The sequence below is a fragment of the Macaca thibetana genome, chromosome 4 (genome assembly GCF_024542745.1).
Source record: "Macaca thibetana thibetana isolate TM-01 chromosome 4, ASM2454274v1, whole genome shotgun sequence".
Classification (NCBI taxonomy): domain Eukaryota; kingdom Metazoa; phylum Chordata; class Mammalia; order Primates; family Cercopithecidae; genus Macaca; species Macaca thibetana.
This window is the reverse complement of record NC_065581.1, coordinates 40,194,373-40,210,091: the sequence shown is the minus strand read 5'-3', so window position 1 is coordinate 40,210,091 and position 15,719 is coordinate 40,194,373. Positions and strand designations below refer to the sequence as shown.

The 15,719-nt window shown below is 52.9% G+C and overlaps 2 protein-coding genes across 4 annotated transcripts in view; one reads left to right on the top strand and one right to left on the bottom strand.

Moving 5' to 3' along the window:
* Positions 1-15,719, bottom strand: part of DAAM2 (dishevelled associated activator of morphogenesis 2) — a 979,794-nt gene that overhangs the window by 560,001 nt on the left and 404,074 nt on the right. The window lies entirely within an intron of this gene.
* Positions 7,375-15,695, top strand: KCNK16 (potassium two pore domain channel subfamily K member 16). Of its 3 annotated transcripts, XM_050787807.1 has the most exons (6): positions 7,375-7,749; positions 10,949-11,063; positions 12,449-12,615; positions 13,452-13,617; positions 13,957-14,097; positions 15,265-15,695. In XM_050787807.1, the coding sequence occupies exons 1-6, from the start codon at positions 7,537-7,539 to the stop codon at positions 15,390-15,392; spliced, it is 930 nt and encodes a 309-aa protein (XP_050643764.1). In that variant the 5' UTR covers positions 7,375-7,536; the 3' UTR covers positions 15,393-15,695. The 3 variants fall into 3 exon arrangements, with proteins under 3 accessions (XP_050643764.1, XP_050643767.1, XP_050643766.1); XM_050787810.1 differs by lacking the exon at positions 13,957-14,097; XM_050787809.1 differs by lacking the exon at positions 15,265-15,695 and having other exon boundaries at positions 13,957-14,227.

Below are 15,719 nucleotides of genomic sequence, written 5' to 3'. Positions count from 1 at the left end.
GGAGGCAGAGGTTGCAGTGACCTGAGATCGCGCCACTGCACTCCAGCCTAGAGTCTCACAACAAGAGCGAGACTCCTTCTCTGAAAAAAAAAAAAAAAAAAAAAAAAAAAAACCTTGGAGAGACAATAAGCAAGTAAGCAAGACAATCTGATAAAGAAGGAGTTGGTGTTAGCTGGGCATGGTAGCAAGCACCTGTAGTCCCAGCTACTTGGGAGGCTGAGGTGGGAGGATCCCTTGAACCCAGGAGGTTAAGGCTACAGTGAGCTGTGATCACGCCACTGCGCTCCAGCCTGGGTGACAGAGCAAGACCCTGTCTCAAAAAAAGAAGAAGGAGTTCGGGGTGGGGTAGGATGGGCTTGGACTCACTGTCAAGGTGGGTGGGAGTGTGAGAACCCGGCAAGGTGCAAAGAGAGAAGCAGGGAAGGGAAACTTAGGACAAAGGTGGCAGGTTAGGTATTGGGTGATGGGAAGAGGCCTAGGATGTGGAGCTTGGCAAAAAGGGGACTTGTGGGGATTTGGGCCACGTGAGCATGTGAGGGAGACGGCGTTCCTTCCCTAACACGTGTCCAGGGACTGCCAGGGCTCTGAGGCAAGAGCAGGTGTAGAGAGGTTGGCTGTGAATGTTGGAAGTTGAAAACGTATGTGTCAAATATGGGAGGGAAAAGCAGTGTTTCCTTGAATACAGGCTCCACCTCACCTTGCGAAAAGTGGCCTCTGAGTGTAGCCCTGGATGCATCTCTCAAGGAATAGGAGGAAGCAGCAACCTTTTCAGAGTTAACTGCTTTATTTGGGTTTTCCATGGCCCCGTGCCAGCCAGCAGGGCTGAGCCAGTTTCACCCACACTGAGCGGAAACTCAGCAAAGGGCAAGAAGCACGCCAGTTCTTTCCATTCCCTCAGCTCCTTATCTCGGGAGGGCAGCCCCTCCCCAGGCCAGCACCCATCCCCTTCTGGCCCCAGGTGGGGGATGCTCTTGTTATCTTTTCTCTGAAATATCTCCTGGGTTTGCCTTTTCCATCACTGTCCTTAGACTGAGGCAAGCAGTCCCCCTGCCTTTAGCCCCATGTTTTGGGGGGAACCTGTGCTTTGACGTGCTTTGCTAGAGACTTTCTAAGTCTCCCTCTGGTGCTGGGACAAGCCATGACCAACAGCGTCATCCATGCAGGCCACTCCTAACACAGTCCAGGCCTCGTGTGGGTCTCAGTTCCCTTTTCTTCTTTCAGGAAGCTCTCCAGCGCCTGCACAGGGTTGACCAGCTGTCCCAAGGTGCTCTAGGACTCATGCCTGTGAAGCTGTTCTAGGGCTTCCTCGTCAGTCCCTGGTTCCAGGAAAGCAGCCTGATGAGTAGATCATTCCTGCTGGCTGGTGTGGCATTTCTTTCATGGCACTACCTGGGATTGGGCCACCAGACCTGTGCTCGCATGCTGATTTGAGGGACTCAACAGTCCGCCACAGGGCAAAGAATCGTCATGTGAACCAATTAGACAATAAACAAATGCCGAAGTGCCTCTTCCCTGTCATTATTCTAAATCTACACAAATCAGTCATTATACCTCACATGGGCTCATGAATTTGGTACTAAATTTTTTTCATCAAATTGTTTATACACACAGGGGTCCATCCACAAAAACATATTTGCTGGGACCCTCACACACCAAGAGCAACTGGCCCCCTCTCCCCTCTGGTTTCCGGGCTCAGTATCTCTCCCAGGCCCCGGGGACGCTCTGCTCCTCCCTGTCTTGGCTGCACTCCTCATCCACATCCCAGCTCACAGCAGCCCAGGCTTCCTGCTGCTGCAGCTCCAATGACTCTCAACTCTGGGTTTTTCTTATAGTCTGAGAGGTGGGGGGCCGTAGGGAGATTCGTTAACAGGGGATGTCCAGCAGATATTTTAACAATATCTTTCATGGCCGGGTGTGGTGGCTCACGCCTGTGAGGCTGAGGCAGGTGGATCACGAGGTCAGGAGTTCAAGACCACCCTGGCCAAGATGGTGAAACCCTGTCTCTACTTAAAATACAAAAATTAGCTGGGCGTGGTGGTGGGTGCCTATAATCCCAGCTACTTGGGAGGCTGAGGCAGAGAACTGCTTGAACCCGGGAGGTGGAAGTTGCAATGAGCCAAGATTGTACCACTGCACTCCAGCCTGGGCAACAGAGCGAGACTCTGTCTCAAAATAAATAAATACATACATACATACATACATACATACATACATACAAATAATATCTTTCTTTTTTCAATTTGAGTGGCCATCAAGAGATGCGGGTATGATCTTCCCACTCTTGTCATGCTTCCAAGGGCATTGGCCTAATATGCCAGGACAAGCTGACCACCCACCCCTCCATTAAGGTTCACAGAAGAGCAATTTCCCTGCAGCACTTACCACAGCGATCCAGACAAAGGGGTGGAGAACTAGAGCCTGTGACAGACAGTGTCACTGCCCTGCCAGATCCCCCCAGCCTGCCTGGAGGTCACATGCAGCATTCGTGGAATGTCTCCATCTACACCAGTAGCATTCTGTCCTAAGCACCTGCATCTTTCTACGCACGGGGACTCTCTGGCCACAGGAGTGCTCTCAGCCCACAAGCAGGGCAGGCTGGCAGTGCAGGAGTTAACCTCCCCAGGAGCAATCCTCAATTAACAAGGGACAAGTGTAGGTAGATAAACACCCCAGCTTCCTTGCCACTCTGTGGGACAATTCTACAGTGTGTTCTACACAGGATGGGGACCCAGTTGCCTGTAACAGTCACCTGTGCAAAAACACGCCCTGAATCGACTGCCTTCCATTCCCCACTCCCCTGTTTGCGCATCCTGGGGTCAGGTCCTGGATGAACCACGCACACCCACATCATGTCTCGGGACCCGCGCTGAGGGAAGTCCAACTTAGACAAGGGCATCCATTTCAGAATTATGGGTAAGGGCTCTTGAAATCACGCTCTCTGGGCTGGTGGAAACGGGAGCCCTCTGCCCCCACTTCAACCACAGCTCCACTCTTAACTAGGCTTCAGACCGGGGCTCTGGCAAAGATTTCATGTGTGAGAGGAATCCTGTTCCTTAAAAAAAGAAAGATGCAATTTCTGAGCAAAATTAGTAACAGGTGTGTTTGTTTGTTTGTTTGTTTGTTTGTTTTTTCAAGGCTTTACTTTGAATCACCCTTCAGCTTTCCCTGGTCCATCTGCTGGTCACAGCACAAGCTGGCCCACCTCTGAGCTCATACTCACGAGGGCACACAAAGACCCCTACACACCCGCGCCACTGCCGCCTCCATATAGGATGCTGTGGGGAGACTCCGGAAGCCCAGGCTCCCACATCCAAAGCTTGCTGCTCCAGCCACGTGGTGCAAACTATTTGGGGGGCACAGTTAGGGAGGTGGCATCTAAAACCAGTGCTCTCTGTCTCCACTTGCCCTTTCTACTACAAGGCACGTACCTGGGGCAGGAGGGCCTTATCTTCTCCCTTGCATTCTAGTTTGGAAAGTGTCCTTTTTCACCCATATGGATATGCGTCTATTGAGGGGCTCCACAGTGAATACCTATGTTGGATGGTGGGATGGGCGGTCTGTCCTGTCCTTATCTCAGGGCTCGTTCAGATGGAAAGAGGCTCGTGCCCAGCTGCTCTGTTTACTCTGCATTCTCTACCCATTGTACACTGAATCGATTGGGCAGATGGGGAGGGGGTGTTGTTTTTCTTCTTTTTCCCCAATCTCCTTATTAGTTCAGCCTCAGAAAGTCCCTTATCACCTCCGGATGTCAGGCCACACTCTGTCATCAGGCCTGGCCATGTCAGGCTCTCCATTAATTGATTTTGCCCTCCCCCTTGGGAAGCATAAATTGGCTCTGCCCATTAGCAGCAATAACTCCCTGAAAGGGATTGTAAATCATGCCTTGTGTCCACCCAGAGCCCACAGCAGAGTGGTGCTCACGTAGGGAGATGTTGGACAGGGAGGTCCCTGCAGCCCTGCTGTTTTTCTCCTAATCTTGGCCAAGTGCTGACCTCACAGGACCACAGTGGACTAGGAAGAGTAGCTGAATCAGGTCCCAGCACACGGAGGGCGCTCAGTCAGTGTGTGTAGAGCGAGTTAAGGCAGGAAGCGAGGGAGGCAGGATGGGAACGTCCTCTCTGGTGCAGAGAGCTCTGTGGGCTTCTTGAGCTGAGATCTCCCCCAAAGTCCACCATGATGTTGCCCTTTCTGTGGCTATTGTGGCCCTAGGGTTTTCAGAAGTCCCCCATTAAACTGAACATGCTTCTGAGAAAGACTCTATCCTAAACCCCAGCCACGTGAAGTCTTGTTGGGCTTGGGTGGTTTTGAAAAACTGATGTAAGAGGGAGATGTGAGGGTGCAACTAGAAGAGAGTAGAGAGGCAGCAGTGCAGAGAAAGAGCCAGGAAAGGCAGGAGGAAGCTGCGCCAGCTGACTTTGCCAGAACATGGTAGAGTCTCAACAGATAGTTCCAGCACACAGTAGGTTCCCAACAGATCATTCATAACTGAATGGAGTGTCCGCCCACAGTGAGTCTGGTACCACTTCCTGCCCAGGACCTGAGGGAGGGAAGGCACCTTGATGGCTGATTCATCCCTCCCTCTACCCCAGCCCACCTCAGACATCCCTGTGTCCCACTACGTTCACCCCCTTCTCCCATGCAGATAGTCCATTCTCTTTTCCTTCATTTCCATCCCCCTTAGAACAACCGTCATTACCTGTGGACTGTGTCCAGACTGCTTGAAGATACTCAGTGCTACAGAGTTGCTCAGTCCTGCCTAAGCCCTGCAGACATCCATGGATGAGCTTTCTAAATGATACACGAGAGAGCTCTCCACGTATTGAGTTTCTCCAGGGCAATCAAATAGGGTTTGACTCTTACACTGCCTTTCAGATATAATTCTAACCCTTGCTTAAGCCAGGAGCTAGTGCATCTGTAGTAGAAATGAGTGCCAGCACTCTGTTGCCCCATCTGAGTCCAGATGCTTCCTTCTCCCTCCAAGACAAGCCCACATCCCAACAAGGTGCCGTCTGGGAAAGCTCCGGAACCATGTGAGATGGGGCTTGCTCAGAACCACTTCAGAGATCCCCAGATGGCCTCAGAGGATTCCAGAAGCAGCAGAATTCCAGAGAAGGTGGGCTCCATCACACCACCCCCAGACAGGGCCATGTCTAAGCCACAGGGTAGACGAAAGCCTGCAGGCTTGTCACTGCGTCGGGACGTTCTTGGTGGTGCGCAACTGTAGTCCCAGCTACTCAGGAGGCTGAGGCAGGAGAATTGCTTGAACCCGGGAAGTGGAGGTTGCAGTAAGCTGAGATCGCACCACTGCACTCCAGGCTAGGCTACAGAGTGAGACTCTGTCTCAAAACAAACAAACAAACAAACAACAACAACAAAAAAATAACAATTGGGAAGTAACAGAATACCTAAAGGTGGCTGAAACAAATAAGGTTTATGTTTTTAATATAAAAAGAAATCTAGAGAGGTGTGTGCAGGAATTGGTCCAGTGTCTTTGCAGTGCCCATGACCTTTCCCTCAGGGACACCAGATGGCTCAGCAGGTCCAGACAGAAAGAGGGAGAAATGTGGGGCCAGCTGCAGCTGAACCCTTTGTCAAGAGACAACAATTTTGCCCAAACCTCCAAAGCCACCTCTGCCCAATCATGGCTGGACCTGGGTACGTGGCCAGCCCCAGCTGCAAGGGAGCTTGGGAAAGTGGGTGCAGGGGACGCATCGACCCTCAGGCCTCCTCCCCAGGTTTTAATGTTTTTCTTCCAGTGGCCTAGCCTGTAGCTGGGGCTCTCCACAAGCTCCTGGAGCCATTTTGCCTGCACGTGCACAAAGCCAGAAATGCATGAGTGACGGACTAATGCGGTATTCCCAGCTCCCCTGCTGGGACTCACTGGGATGCACTTCACCTGCCAGGGCTCCCAGGAACCAGGCTGAGGCTGGGACTGTGGTGTCCTGTTTGGCTTTCTCCTCAGTCTGGCCCTCTTGCCCACTGTCCTATGGGTCTTCAGTGACTTCACTGCTCTCAAGGACTGAGACAGAGGGGAGCAAGATTAGCTCGATGACTTAGACCAATTATGCTCCATTGCCTGGGGTTGACACTTTTTACAAAGCCAGGGTTCTGCTACCTGGGAAGGAGGAAAAGGATACTCAGCACGCAACTCACAGTGTCTGCAGCCACAGCTCATTAAAGGAAACAGCAGAAAACACAGCAGAGAAATCAGAATCCTCGCCCTGGGCTAGTGGGAATATGAAACAGTTTAGCCACTTTGGAAAATAGCCTGGCAGTTCCTCAAAAAGTTCAACACAGAGTGGCCAGATAATCCAGAAATTCTACTCCTAGGTATGTACCTGTGAGTAATGCAAACATAGGTCCATAGAAAAGCTTGTACACAGAGGTTCATAGCTGCTTTATTCTTAAAAGAAGGAAACAGAGACAACTCAAATGTCCATCAACTAGAAATCAAATGGATAAACAGATGTGTTATAGCCACACAACGAAATATTACTCAGCCAGAAAGAAGGAAGAAGTACTGTTACATGTAGCAACAAGGCTGAACCTTGAAGACTCTGTGAATATACTAAAAACCATTGAATTGCACACTTGAAATGTGTGGATGATACAGCATGTGAACTATATCTCAATAAAGCTGTTATACATGTACATGAACAAGCATGTGCACACACCACACACACACACACATACACAGGCAAAGAGAAAGAAAAGCACCCTCAATTCCATCCACTCAGAGAGAGCCACTGGTACCATCCCAGGATCAGGATATACTTCTAGTTTCTTTTTAATTCACACATACATTTCACCGACATATCCGCTGAAGGTAACTCACTAGAGGGCTTCATGCAAGACAAATTAGCAAAAGTTATAAAACCAATATATCCAATTTATCAGCAGAATCAACCCTGACACTCTTACCATCGGGCTGAGCCAGACAATCACCTGTCTATTTACTTTGCCCTGATTTGTTGCGCAGTTTACTCATCCTGAGGTTCCCCCAATAGCCAGGTCAATTCTCCTGCCCCATCCTGTAGCCAAGGCAACTGAGTAGAAGGTTTATTCGCACCCATTCTGATCTATTCCCAGCTCCTCAGCTGGGGGCTTACAGCCTTCAAGGGCGAAGACGCTGGGGGCTGCCGAGAGAGCCCACTGGGGCCTGGACAGAGTGAGCACATCTATCCGGTTTAGCCCAGAAACATCCATCCAACTTGGAGGCAGAAGGAGAGACATGAAGCACTCAGGAGAACCTGGTGGGTCTCTTTGAAGGGTCCAGGACACTGACTTGCTGCTGTCCATGGAAACAAAGGCCGGGAGGGGGTGGCCGGCCTGTTTGCACTCACAGCATAGCACTTAGTGCAGCCAAGCTGAGCCGCACTGTTCAAACAGTCTCCCCAGCCTCCAGACACCTGCACCGAGGAGGAGGGCAGGGCAGGCGGCAGCCTGGGCACAGGTCCCTAGGTGCTTACTCCTCATCTGTTTCCTACCTCTCCCCCATAGCCAGCCCCACGGCCCTGGCAGGGTCCTGGCCACAGCATGCCCAATGCTGGGCTCTGCAGCTGCTGGGGTGGCCGGGTGCTGCCTCTGCTGCTGGTCTATGTCTGTTACCTGCTGCTCGGTGCCACCATCTTCCAGCTGCTAGAGAGGCAGGCGGAGGCTCAGTCCAGGTACCACTTTCAGTTGGAGAAGCTGCGCTTCCTGGAGAACTACACCTGCCTGGACCAGTGGGCCCTGGAGCAGTTTGTGCAGGTGAAGGGGAGTGATGTGGGATGGGGATGGAGAGGCTTGGGAAGGTTGGTGGAATGGGGGTTCCTGTGGCAGATCCAGAGTCCTCACCCAGGGACTGATGCCCCATGTGGAAACAGAGTGTGGTGGGAACAGAGAGCCTGGTGAGATCTATCCTGGATTCTGGCCCCAGGTCTACAACTGGATTGATGTGTGACCTTGAACAGGTCACTTAACCTCTCTAGACCCAAATAGCCTCATCTATAAGGCAACAAGAATAACCATATCTATACTGCAGACATTTGACAGCAGATTAAAAGCACTCTCTAAGCTGTCACTTGCTGAATGAATGGGAACTATATGTCAGTGTTATCAGCGCTGTCCAAATTTCCTCCTCCCACACTTTCATACTTCCCCTTCCCCAACTCCAGGGCTGCGGCTCCTTCTGCCCTCTCCTCAGCTCATATCCCTGGGCAGAGGGCTGCAGGTGGGAGACACAGATAAATGCCAGGAGCAGCCACCACCAAGCTGGCCTTTCCTGGCCTGTTTGCACCTGGAGTTGGGTTTGGTGGGCAATGGCCAAGGTAACTGAGCTTACCAGCACTGCACCCAGACGGGGCTGTCTCTTGGTAACAGAGTGGGTTACCCCCTGCCTGGGTCCTTTCTGCTTTCCTCTTTCCCAGAAACAAGGCAAAACCACGTGTTGTGGAGGGAGGTGAATACATCTGAAACAGGCGCTGGAGCGAGTGACAACAGCCCTTGCAAAGGAACAGAGCAAGTGCCGAATCACCTTGATAACTGGCATTTACTGAGCACTTACAATGTACCTAAAACAGTGGGAAACACGGTCTTCACGACCAGCTTAATCCAATCATGATCCACTCATCAGCTGACACTGAGTGTGTTACAGGTGTTTTCTCATAATTATCTATTACAATCTCTATCTCCAGTTTGTAGATGGGAACTGAGGTAGAATATGTTGGCCAAGGCTGCACGGCTACTGGTAGAGACAGCACTCACTCTCAGGCCTCTGGCTCTGGAGACCTGGGTCTCTGCGGCACAAATTAGTGTAAGTGTTGGGGGCAGGATGTAGCCTGAAGCAGCAGTTCTCAAAGTGTAGCCCCGGGACCAGAATCAGCATCACCTGGGAGCCTGTTAGAACTGGAGATGTCAGGCCCCACTCCGCACCTGCTGACTCAGGAACTCCAGGGATGGGTCCTGCAGGCTGTGTGTCAACAAGCCCTCCAGGTGATGTTGAGGCCCCTCAAGACTGAGAACAGCTGGCCTAGAAGATGATGCGTGGCCTGGGTGGTCACAGAGAACATTCTGTAGCTGTGAGAGACCAGGAAATGAGGCCTCCAGCTTCAGGTTTTACTCTCTTCTCCCTGATGGATAAGGTTAGTCAAAGTTGGGGGGCCATCGTACCACATCAGGGTTCAGAACAGTTCAGGGGCCTCCCAAAACCCTGGGAGTAAGGCAGAGGCCCTGGAGAAGCTGAAACCTCCTCCTCCCTTAGCTCCGCATTGGAGGTGAGAGCCAAGCTGGAGGGCGTGGGAAGGCTGGGTAGCTGCGACCTAACTCGCTCCATAAACCAAGAAGAAGGGAGGCGATTCTCTTAATTGCAGCCCTGAAGGGGTTGCCACTGATTAGTCCCGGGGGCCTCCCCAGGGAAGACAGGACATCCCTTTCCCTGAGAGTCCTCAGCCTCGGAAGAGAACCTTCCTTGCCGGGGCAGTTGAGGGGAGCGGCAGAAGAACGCTGGGGTGAGATTCTGGAAGAAGACACATTCCTGTTGAACTCTCACACACACACGGCAAGTTAAGTAATTAGTATTAAAAAAGCAGTATTAAAAATTACCTCCGTGAGGAAACACTGCTTGCCCAGGTTCACAGAACTGGGAAGTCAAGAACCCGCGGCCGCCTGCATCCGGCCCCCGGCACTCAGCACCCTCAGCAGGATGAGGGCCGCAGGCTGGCAGCGGGGGACGGCCCAGGACTAGAGTGCTGCCTCCCAAGAGTGAGGTGCTCCAGAGAGCGAGCATGTTCGGGAATGTTGGGCCCTGGCCACTTTGTGAGTGTGGGAAAGAGAGGGAATCCAAAGTCCACATCTTAAGAGGCCAGTTCCCGTCAAAGTGAGGAAAAGCAGACAGCCTGTGACCGCAGATGCCCTGACTGGCTTGGCCCACCAGGGCCACCCTAGCTCTGAGCTAAGCACACCCACCCAGCCAGCGGGAACCGGTTCCCATAGGAATTGGAAGCCAGAACTGTTGTGTCCCTGGCTTCCTCCTGCCTTTGGGGCTCTTCAACAAGTGGCAAGGCTGTGCTGCTGCTCTGGGACAATCCACAACTAAAGAGAGGGAAGGAGGCAGTGGAGGAGACAGCCCTGCCCATTCTCCAAGGGCCTGGGCCCAGGGACTGGAGTTTGTCAGCGGTGGGGCGGTGTGGGGAGGTGTTGTAGGCTTGAGCCTGCAAAGGTTTGGGTCCTGTAAAAACACATGCAACACACATACAGACAAACATACACACATGTGCAACATACAGTTGCCATGCACAACACATGCATACAACACATCACATATAAACAACCACCACACACACACACACACACACACACACACACACTCACACCCGCCACCTTTGTCCTAGCCTCTGTTGGAATTTCTCCCATAGGCAAGGGCTGGGGCTCACTAGAGAGCAGCAAAGAGCAAGGGTGCCCACTCACCTGGACAAGTAGGAAACACAGGGTTCTCTGTCCCACCACTGGCTTCATGGCAGGCAGCCCATGGCTTCCCTACGATCCCTATACCCTGTGTTCCCCAGCAATCCCTTCCAGCCACACCCAACCTGAAATCCTCCCATTGTTCTAACAGCTGATGTGCGTGCCATCCTTTTGGCCACCAGCAGCATCTCCCACGGGACCCCTCCCTGAGCATCATCCACCTCACCCCTCAGGCCCATCTCCCGCCCCAGCCCATGCTTGCAGTCTACACCTTAGTCAGCCCTGGCCAGTGGAACAGACACTGGAGTTGAAGTCCAGTCACCTTGCACAGGTCACTTAGCCACTCTGAGCCTTCATTTCCTTTTTCCATGAAATGGGAACAATATCATCTAAGAGTATCATTAGATTAGATGACACAGAAGCATGCTGCCAAGAGCATGGCAACAACTGGTGCCCAGTAACCATCAGCTCCTTCTTCCTCCCCTGCCATGCCACCCCCCAACAGGTCATCATGGAAGCCTGGGTGAAAGGTGTGAACCCCAAAGGCAACTCCACCAACCCCAGCAACTGGGACTTTGGCAGCAGTTTCTTCTTCGCAGGCACAGTCGTCACCACCATAGGTAAAGGGCTGGGGTACAGGAGAGCTTCCCCAAGACTCCTGTCTTAGTTTGGGCTCCCCAAAAGCAGATGCTGAGGTGAGGATGTGGTGTGTCTAGATGATTCAGGAAGCCCAGGGAGGGAGTGGGTAAGTGAAACAGTAGGGAGAAGAAGGCAATGAAATTTGCATTAATGAGCAGATTACTGGCTTGGGTAACTGGGCTCATTTCTGCTTGGGACCCTCTGAAAGGCTAGATGGAGCCCATCCTCAGAACAGTCCAACGAGGGACAAGAATGAAGAGCCATTTAGCTACCAACTCCTGCCCTCAAAGGTTGAGAGCTGGCCCCGAGTATATTAGTTCCCCAGCATTTTGAAACTTCCCATAGACCAAGCACACTCCTTCGGCCAGAAGAATCTCTCAGGTAGAGAGAGATGTGCAAAAACTGGGAGCAGGGGGTGATTTGTATACAGGAACTGTCCACCAAAGCTGCAGGTGGTATTTTGTGTGTTCTGAGGGAACAGGGCACTGACAGCAGCTGCTACACCCCCTTGGCCAGAAAACTCACTCCATCCCACTCCAAGGAAGAAACCGCCAGATCCAGGTCTACCCCATCCATTCAGTTAAGTCCAATTCCACATACTTTCCTAGAACTCAGGCGACATTCCAGGCAGAGTGATGGAGTTGGGGGTGGGAGATACAAACTTGGATCAGACCCAGGCTCAGCCCGCAAGGAACTTCCAGTCCAACAAAGAGGAACACCATAAATACACACACACAAAAAAAAACAATAATAGAAGACAAAGTCGATAATTACATAGCAATAACATAAAACACTATGGAGAACCACACCCAGTAGGGAGAAGGAGCGTGGTAGTCAGGAGGGCTTCATGGAGGCAGGGTCATTTGAGATGGGCCTTCAAAGATGAGCAGGAGTCCTATAAATAAAAATCATTCCAGGCCAGGCGCGGTGGCTCAAGCCTGTAATCCCAGCACTTTGGGAGGCCGAGACGGGCGGATCACAAGGTCAGGAGATCGAGACCATCCTGGCTAACACGGTGAAACCCCGTCTCTACTAAAAATACAAAAACCTAGCCGGGTGAGGTGGCGGGCGTCTGTAGTCCCACCTACTTGGGAGGCTGAGGCAGGAGAATGGCGTGAACCCGGGAGGTGGAGCTTGCAGTGAGCTGAGATCCGGCCACTGCACTCCAGGCTGGGCGACAAAGCGAGACTCCGTCTCAACCAAAAAAAAAAAAAAAAATCATTCCAGCAGAGTTCAAGGGAACAGGGGAGCTTCCCCTTCTCGCCCCCAGAGGTGGTGGCAGACAAACCTCAGCTAGAGTCTGGGGAAGAGGAACAGAGGGCATTCTGGAGTCTCCATATTTGCACACGTCCCCCTTCCCTTGCAGGATATGGGAACCTGGCACCCAGCACAGAGGCAGGTCAGGTCTTCTGTGTCTTCTATGCCCTGTTGGGCATCCCGCTTAATGTGATCTTCCTCAACCACCTGGGCACGGGGCTGCGTGCCCACCTGGCCACCATTGAGAGATGGGAGGACCGGCCCAGACGCTCCAAGGTATGCCCCCTAACTCCCTTACAGGCCTGCTATGACAGATCTGTTGCAAGTGGAGTCCTCCAGAAGCCGATGCTGAGATGGAGTTTGGCGTGCATGGTGTTAGGGGTAGATGCCTATGAAAGAGGAAGGGTGAAGGCAGGGTTGGGCAGAGTGGGGAGCTGGATTTCTATGCATGCTCTACAAAGGCTTGGCCTCAAGGAGCTCTACAGCATGTGCGAGCTGTCAGAGTTGTCCCACAGTGGGTGGAACCAGCCAGGCTTTCATAGCTGCCTCAGTCAGGCACTGGGTGTGGCCTTCCCAAGAAGGGTATGCCCCTGGCTAGGAGGTTCCCTGCAGCTGAACACCCTGAAGAGGTGGCAGCTGGTCTACCATCCTCCTTTGAGTGGGGGATCTCTGCAGCACATCTTCAAGGTCATCACAGAACTCCAACATCCTTTTGTGCAGTAGCAAACAAGCTCTGCAGGCTGCCCAGCGTGCCCCCAGTGCCCACCCTCGGCCAGCCGCTTGCAAGGCCAGAGGCACACAAGACAGTTCAATGATACTTTTCTGTTCCAGATCTGAGTCCCCGGGCAGCCTGTTCAAGTGTGATCCCCAAGCCCAGATGGGTCTCCAAATCGCTCCTTGACCCACTAATGCAATCCCTCTGCCCAAATCTTTCCCTGGGTGGGACAAGGTCATGCAAACATAGCTACAACCTCCACTCAAGGGTCTGCAGGGCAGGGAAGGGGCCTAGCTATGGCCCAGTCCCATTCCCAAGTTTACCCCAGACTCCCCCCAACCTCATACAATCCTGGAGACTTTCAAGTGGACTCAGGGGCCAACTCCCTCCCTCCCAGGTACTGCAAGTCCTGGGCCTGGCTCTGTTCCTGACCCTGGGGACGCTGGTCATTCTCATCTTCCCACCTATGGTCTTCAGCCATGTGGAGGGCTGGAGCTTCAGCGAGGGCTTCTACTTTGCTTTCATCACTCTCAGCACCATTGGCTTCGGGGACTATGTTGTTGGTGAGAACAAAACAGTCACATTATCTCAGGGTGAGGGGGCCCACTGGGATTTGGGGGACGGAGAGATGTCAGCTGAGGACAACTATTGAGGATAAGATAGCCCCTGGCCATTCAAGGGAGCCAAACCAATGATTTCTGGGGCTACTGTGGATTCTAAGCAACATTCTCAGAAGTTTCTGGTCTAGGACCCATCACCACCCCGCAGAGACCTACCTCCACTGCTGTTCCTTGCTATGAGGAAGAGGGAGAGAGCATCCTGGCTGGTGAGGGTCCCTATGGAAACTGGAGGTGGCTGTGCTCTGAGATGCCTGGCATTGATGCCATTCCCTTCCCTGGCAGGCACAGACCCCAGCAAGCATTATATCTCAGTGTACCGGAGCCTGGCAGCCATCTGGATCCTCCTTGGCCTGGCGTGGCTGGCGCTGATCCTCCCACTGGGCCCCCTGCTTCTGCACAGATGCTGCCAGCTCTGGCTGCTCAGTAGGGGCCTCGGCATGAAGGATGGGGCAGCCCCTGACCCCAGTGGGCTCCCCAGACCTCAGAAGATCCCCATCTCTGCATGAGGCCCCCAGGGGGGCCCAGAAACCCCTTTCATCCTCCTCAGTCCCACCCTATCTGCTCTCTGGATTTCCAGCCCTGCCTTCTCCTCTCCCAACCCCCTCACTTCTCAGCCAGGGCTGGTCTCAGGAGCTCTCCCAAGAGAAAAAGGAGACAGGTATGTCCAAGAAAGTAACAGAGAGGAGATATGAGATAGGATTGAAGACATGTGTGGCTGGAGAGGTGCACCCTTGTCCCAGAGCCCCTGCCACAGCCTTCCACCCAAAGGTAGCCTGGAAGAATGGCCAGATTTCCATTGTCCTCCCCATGCCCCCTTCCAAGAGACCTTACACAAACAAAGGATGACTTTACTTTTGCCTCATTTGATACCTGCACAGTGCATTTGCCAAGCCCCTATTATGTGCCAGGTGCTGAGCCAGGGTCTATGCCAGGGTCTGGGGATACAGCAGTGGACGTGCCTGCCCTTGATGTGCCTTTAGTTGCTAGACAAGCAAAGAGGCAGCCCCAACACAGTGCCCAAAACGCTATGATAGGAATAGCCCCGGGGTTGATGAGAGCCCATGGGATGGCTGTAGGGAGCATCAAAGAGAGGGGAGAGCTGGGCAGAGACTTTGGAACAATCTTAGTGAAAAGAGGATCTCTGCCCTCAGGAAGCTCTCAGCCGAGGGGCAGGCGAGCTGCCTCTCAAAGCTCGCCAGCTCCCCAGGGCTGTCTGTGAACAAGGCTTAGGACCTCTTGGGTGTCCCACCCACTTTCCTGGACATGGCCTCCCCTGACCCTCACAGGCCACCCCCTTAACTTCATCACTCCCCTGGGCTCCTGCCTTCTCAAGAGCCTTTCCAAACACCCCCTGGGAAGCCAGAGAGCCAGCAGATCCCAGGATCCTTCCAGAAAGTGAGGTCCATGGACGTCTGGCCTCTCTCAGGAATACATTATCCAGATCTGGCCTTTCCCCTGCCAGATTGCAACATCCCTGACCAGAAGGAGAGATTTAGACCACTCCATCCGGAGGCCTGGAAACTTTGGCCTTTGCCTCTCCCACCATCCAACAGCAAGCGGGCACCTACGTGGCTGGGTTCCTCTGCATAGGTCTGAGGCAAGGCTGTGGAGCCAAGGAGGCTCCAGGCAGGAGACCGAGGGGAAGCTCTACAGCAGCAAGAGGAGTCCAAGTCACACCCCAGGACTTCCCCATATCCAAGAGAGGACTGGGAAGCTGAGGACTCATGGACTCTTCACACAGCCTGGACACTTCCTCCACTCCGGGTAGAGGGATTTCGGGGACCTTCTCAGAAGCAAGGAGTGGACAAGCCTCTTGGTTAAGGCTCCTCTTACCTCCCAAGTTCATGGACAAGTGGCAATCAGCTGGGGTCCCTCTTTTGGGGTACAAAGGAAAGGACAGAGGTGTGGGAGACCCAAGGTGGTCTTGAGATTGACAGACAGCAAGTCCTTGGAGATAGCTCCCCAGTCCAAGAACTTAGGCAGGGTCCCCAAGACAATAAAGTTGGTCTCTCCTATCTCCTCCCTCTGAGTGAGGTTTCCAGGAG

Bases quoted from the DNA above. Each gene is read 5' to 3' on its own strand.
- KCNK16 (XM_050787807.1), top strand. From the start codon at position 7,537: ATGCCCAATGCTGGGCTCTGCAGCTGCTGGGGTGGCCGGGTGCTGCCT. The intron at 7,750-10,948 runs GTGAAGGGGAGT...ACCCCCCAACAG, and splicing joins CCCTGGAGCAGTTTGTGCAG to GTCATCATGGAAGCCTGGGT. The intron at 13,618-13,956 runs GTGAGAACAAAA...CTTCCCTGGCAG, and splicing joins CTTCGGGGACTATGTTGTTG to GCACAGACCCCAGCAAGCAT.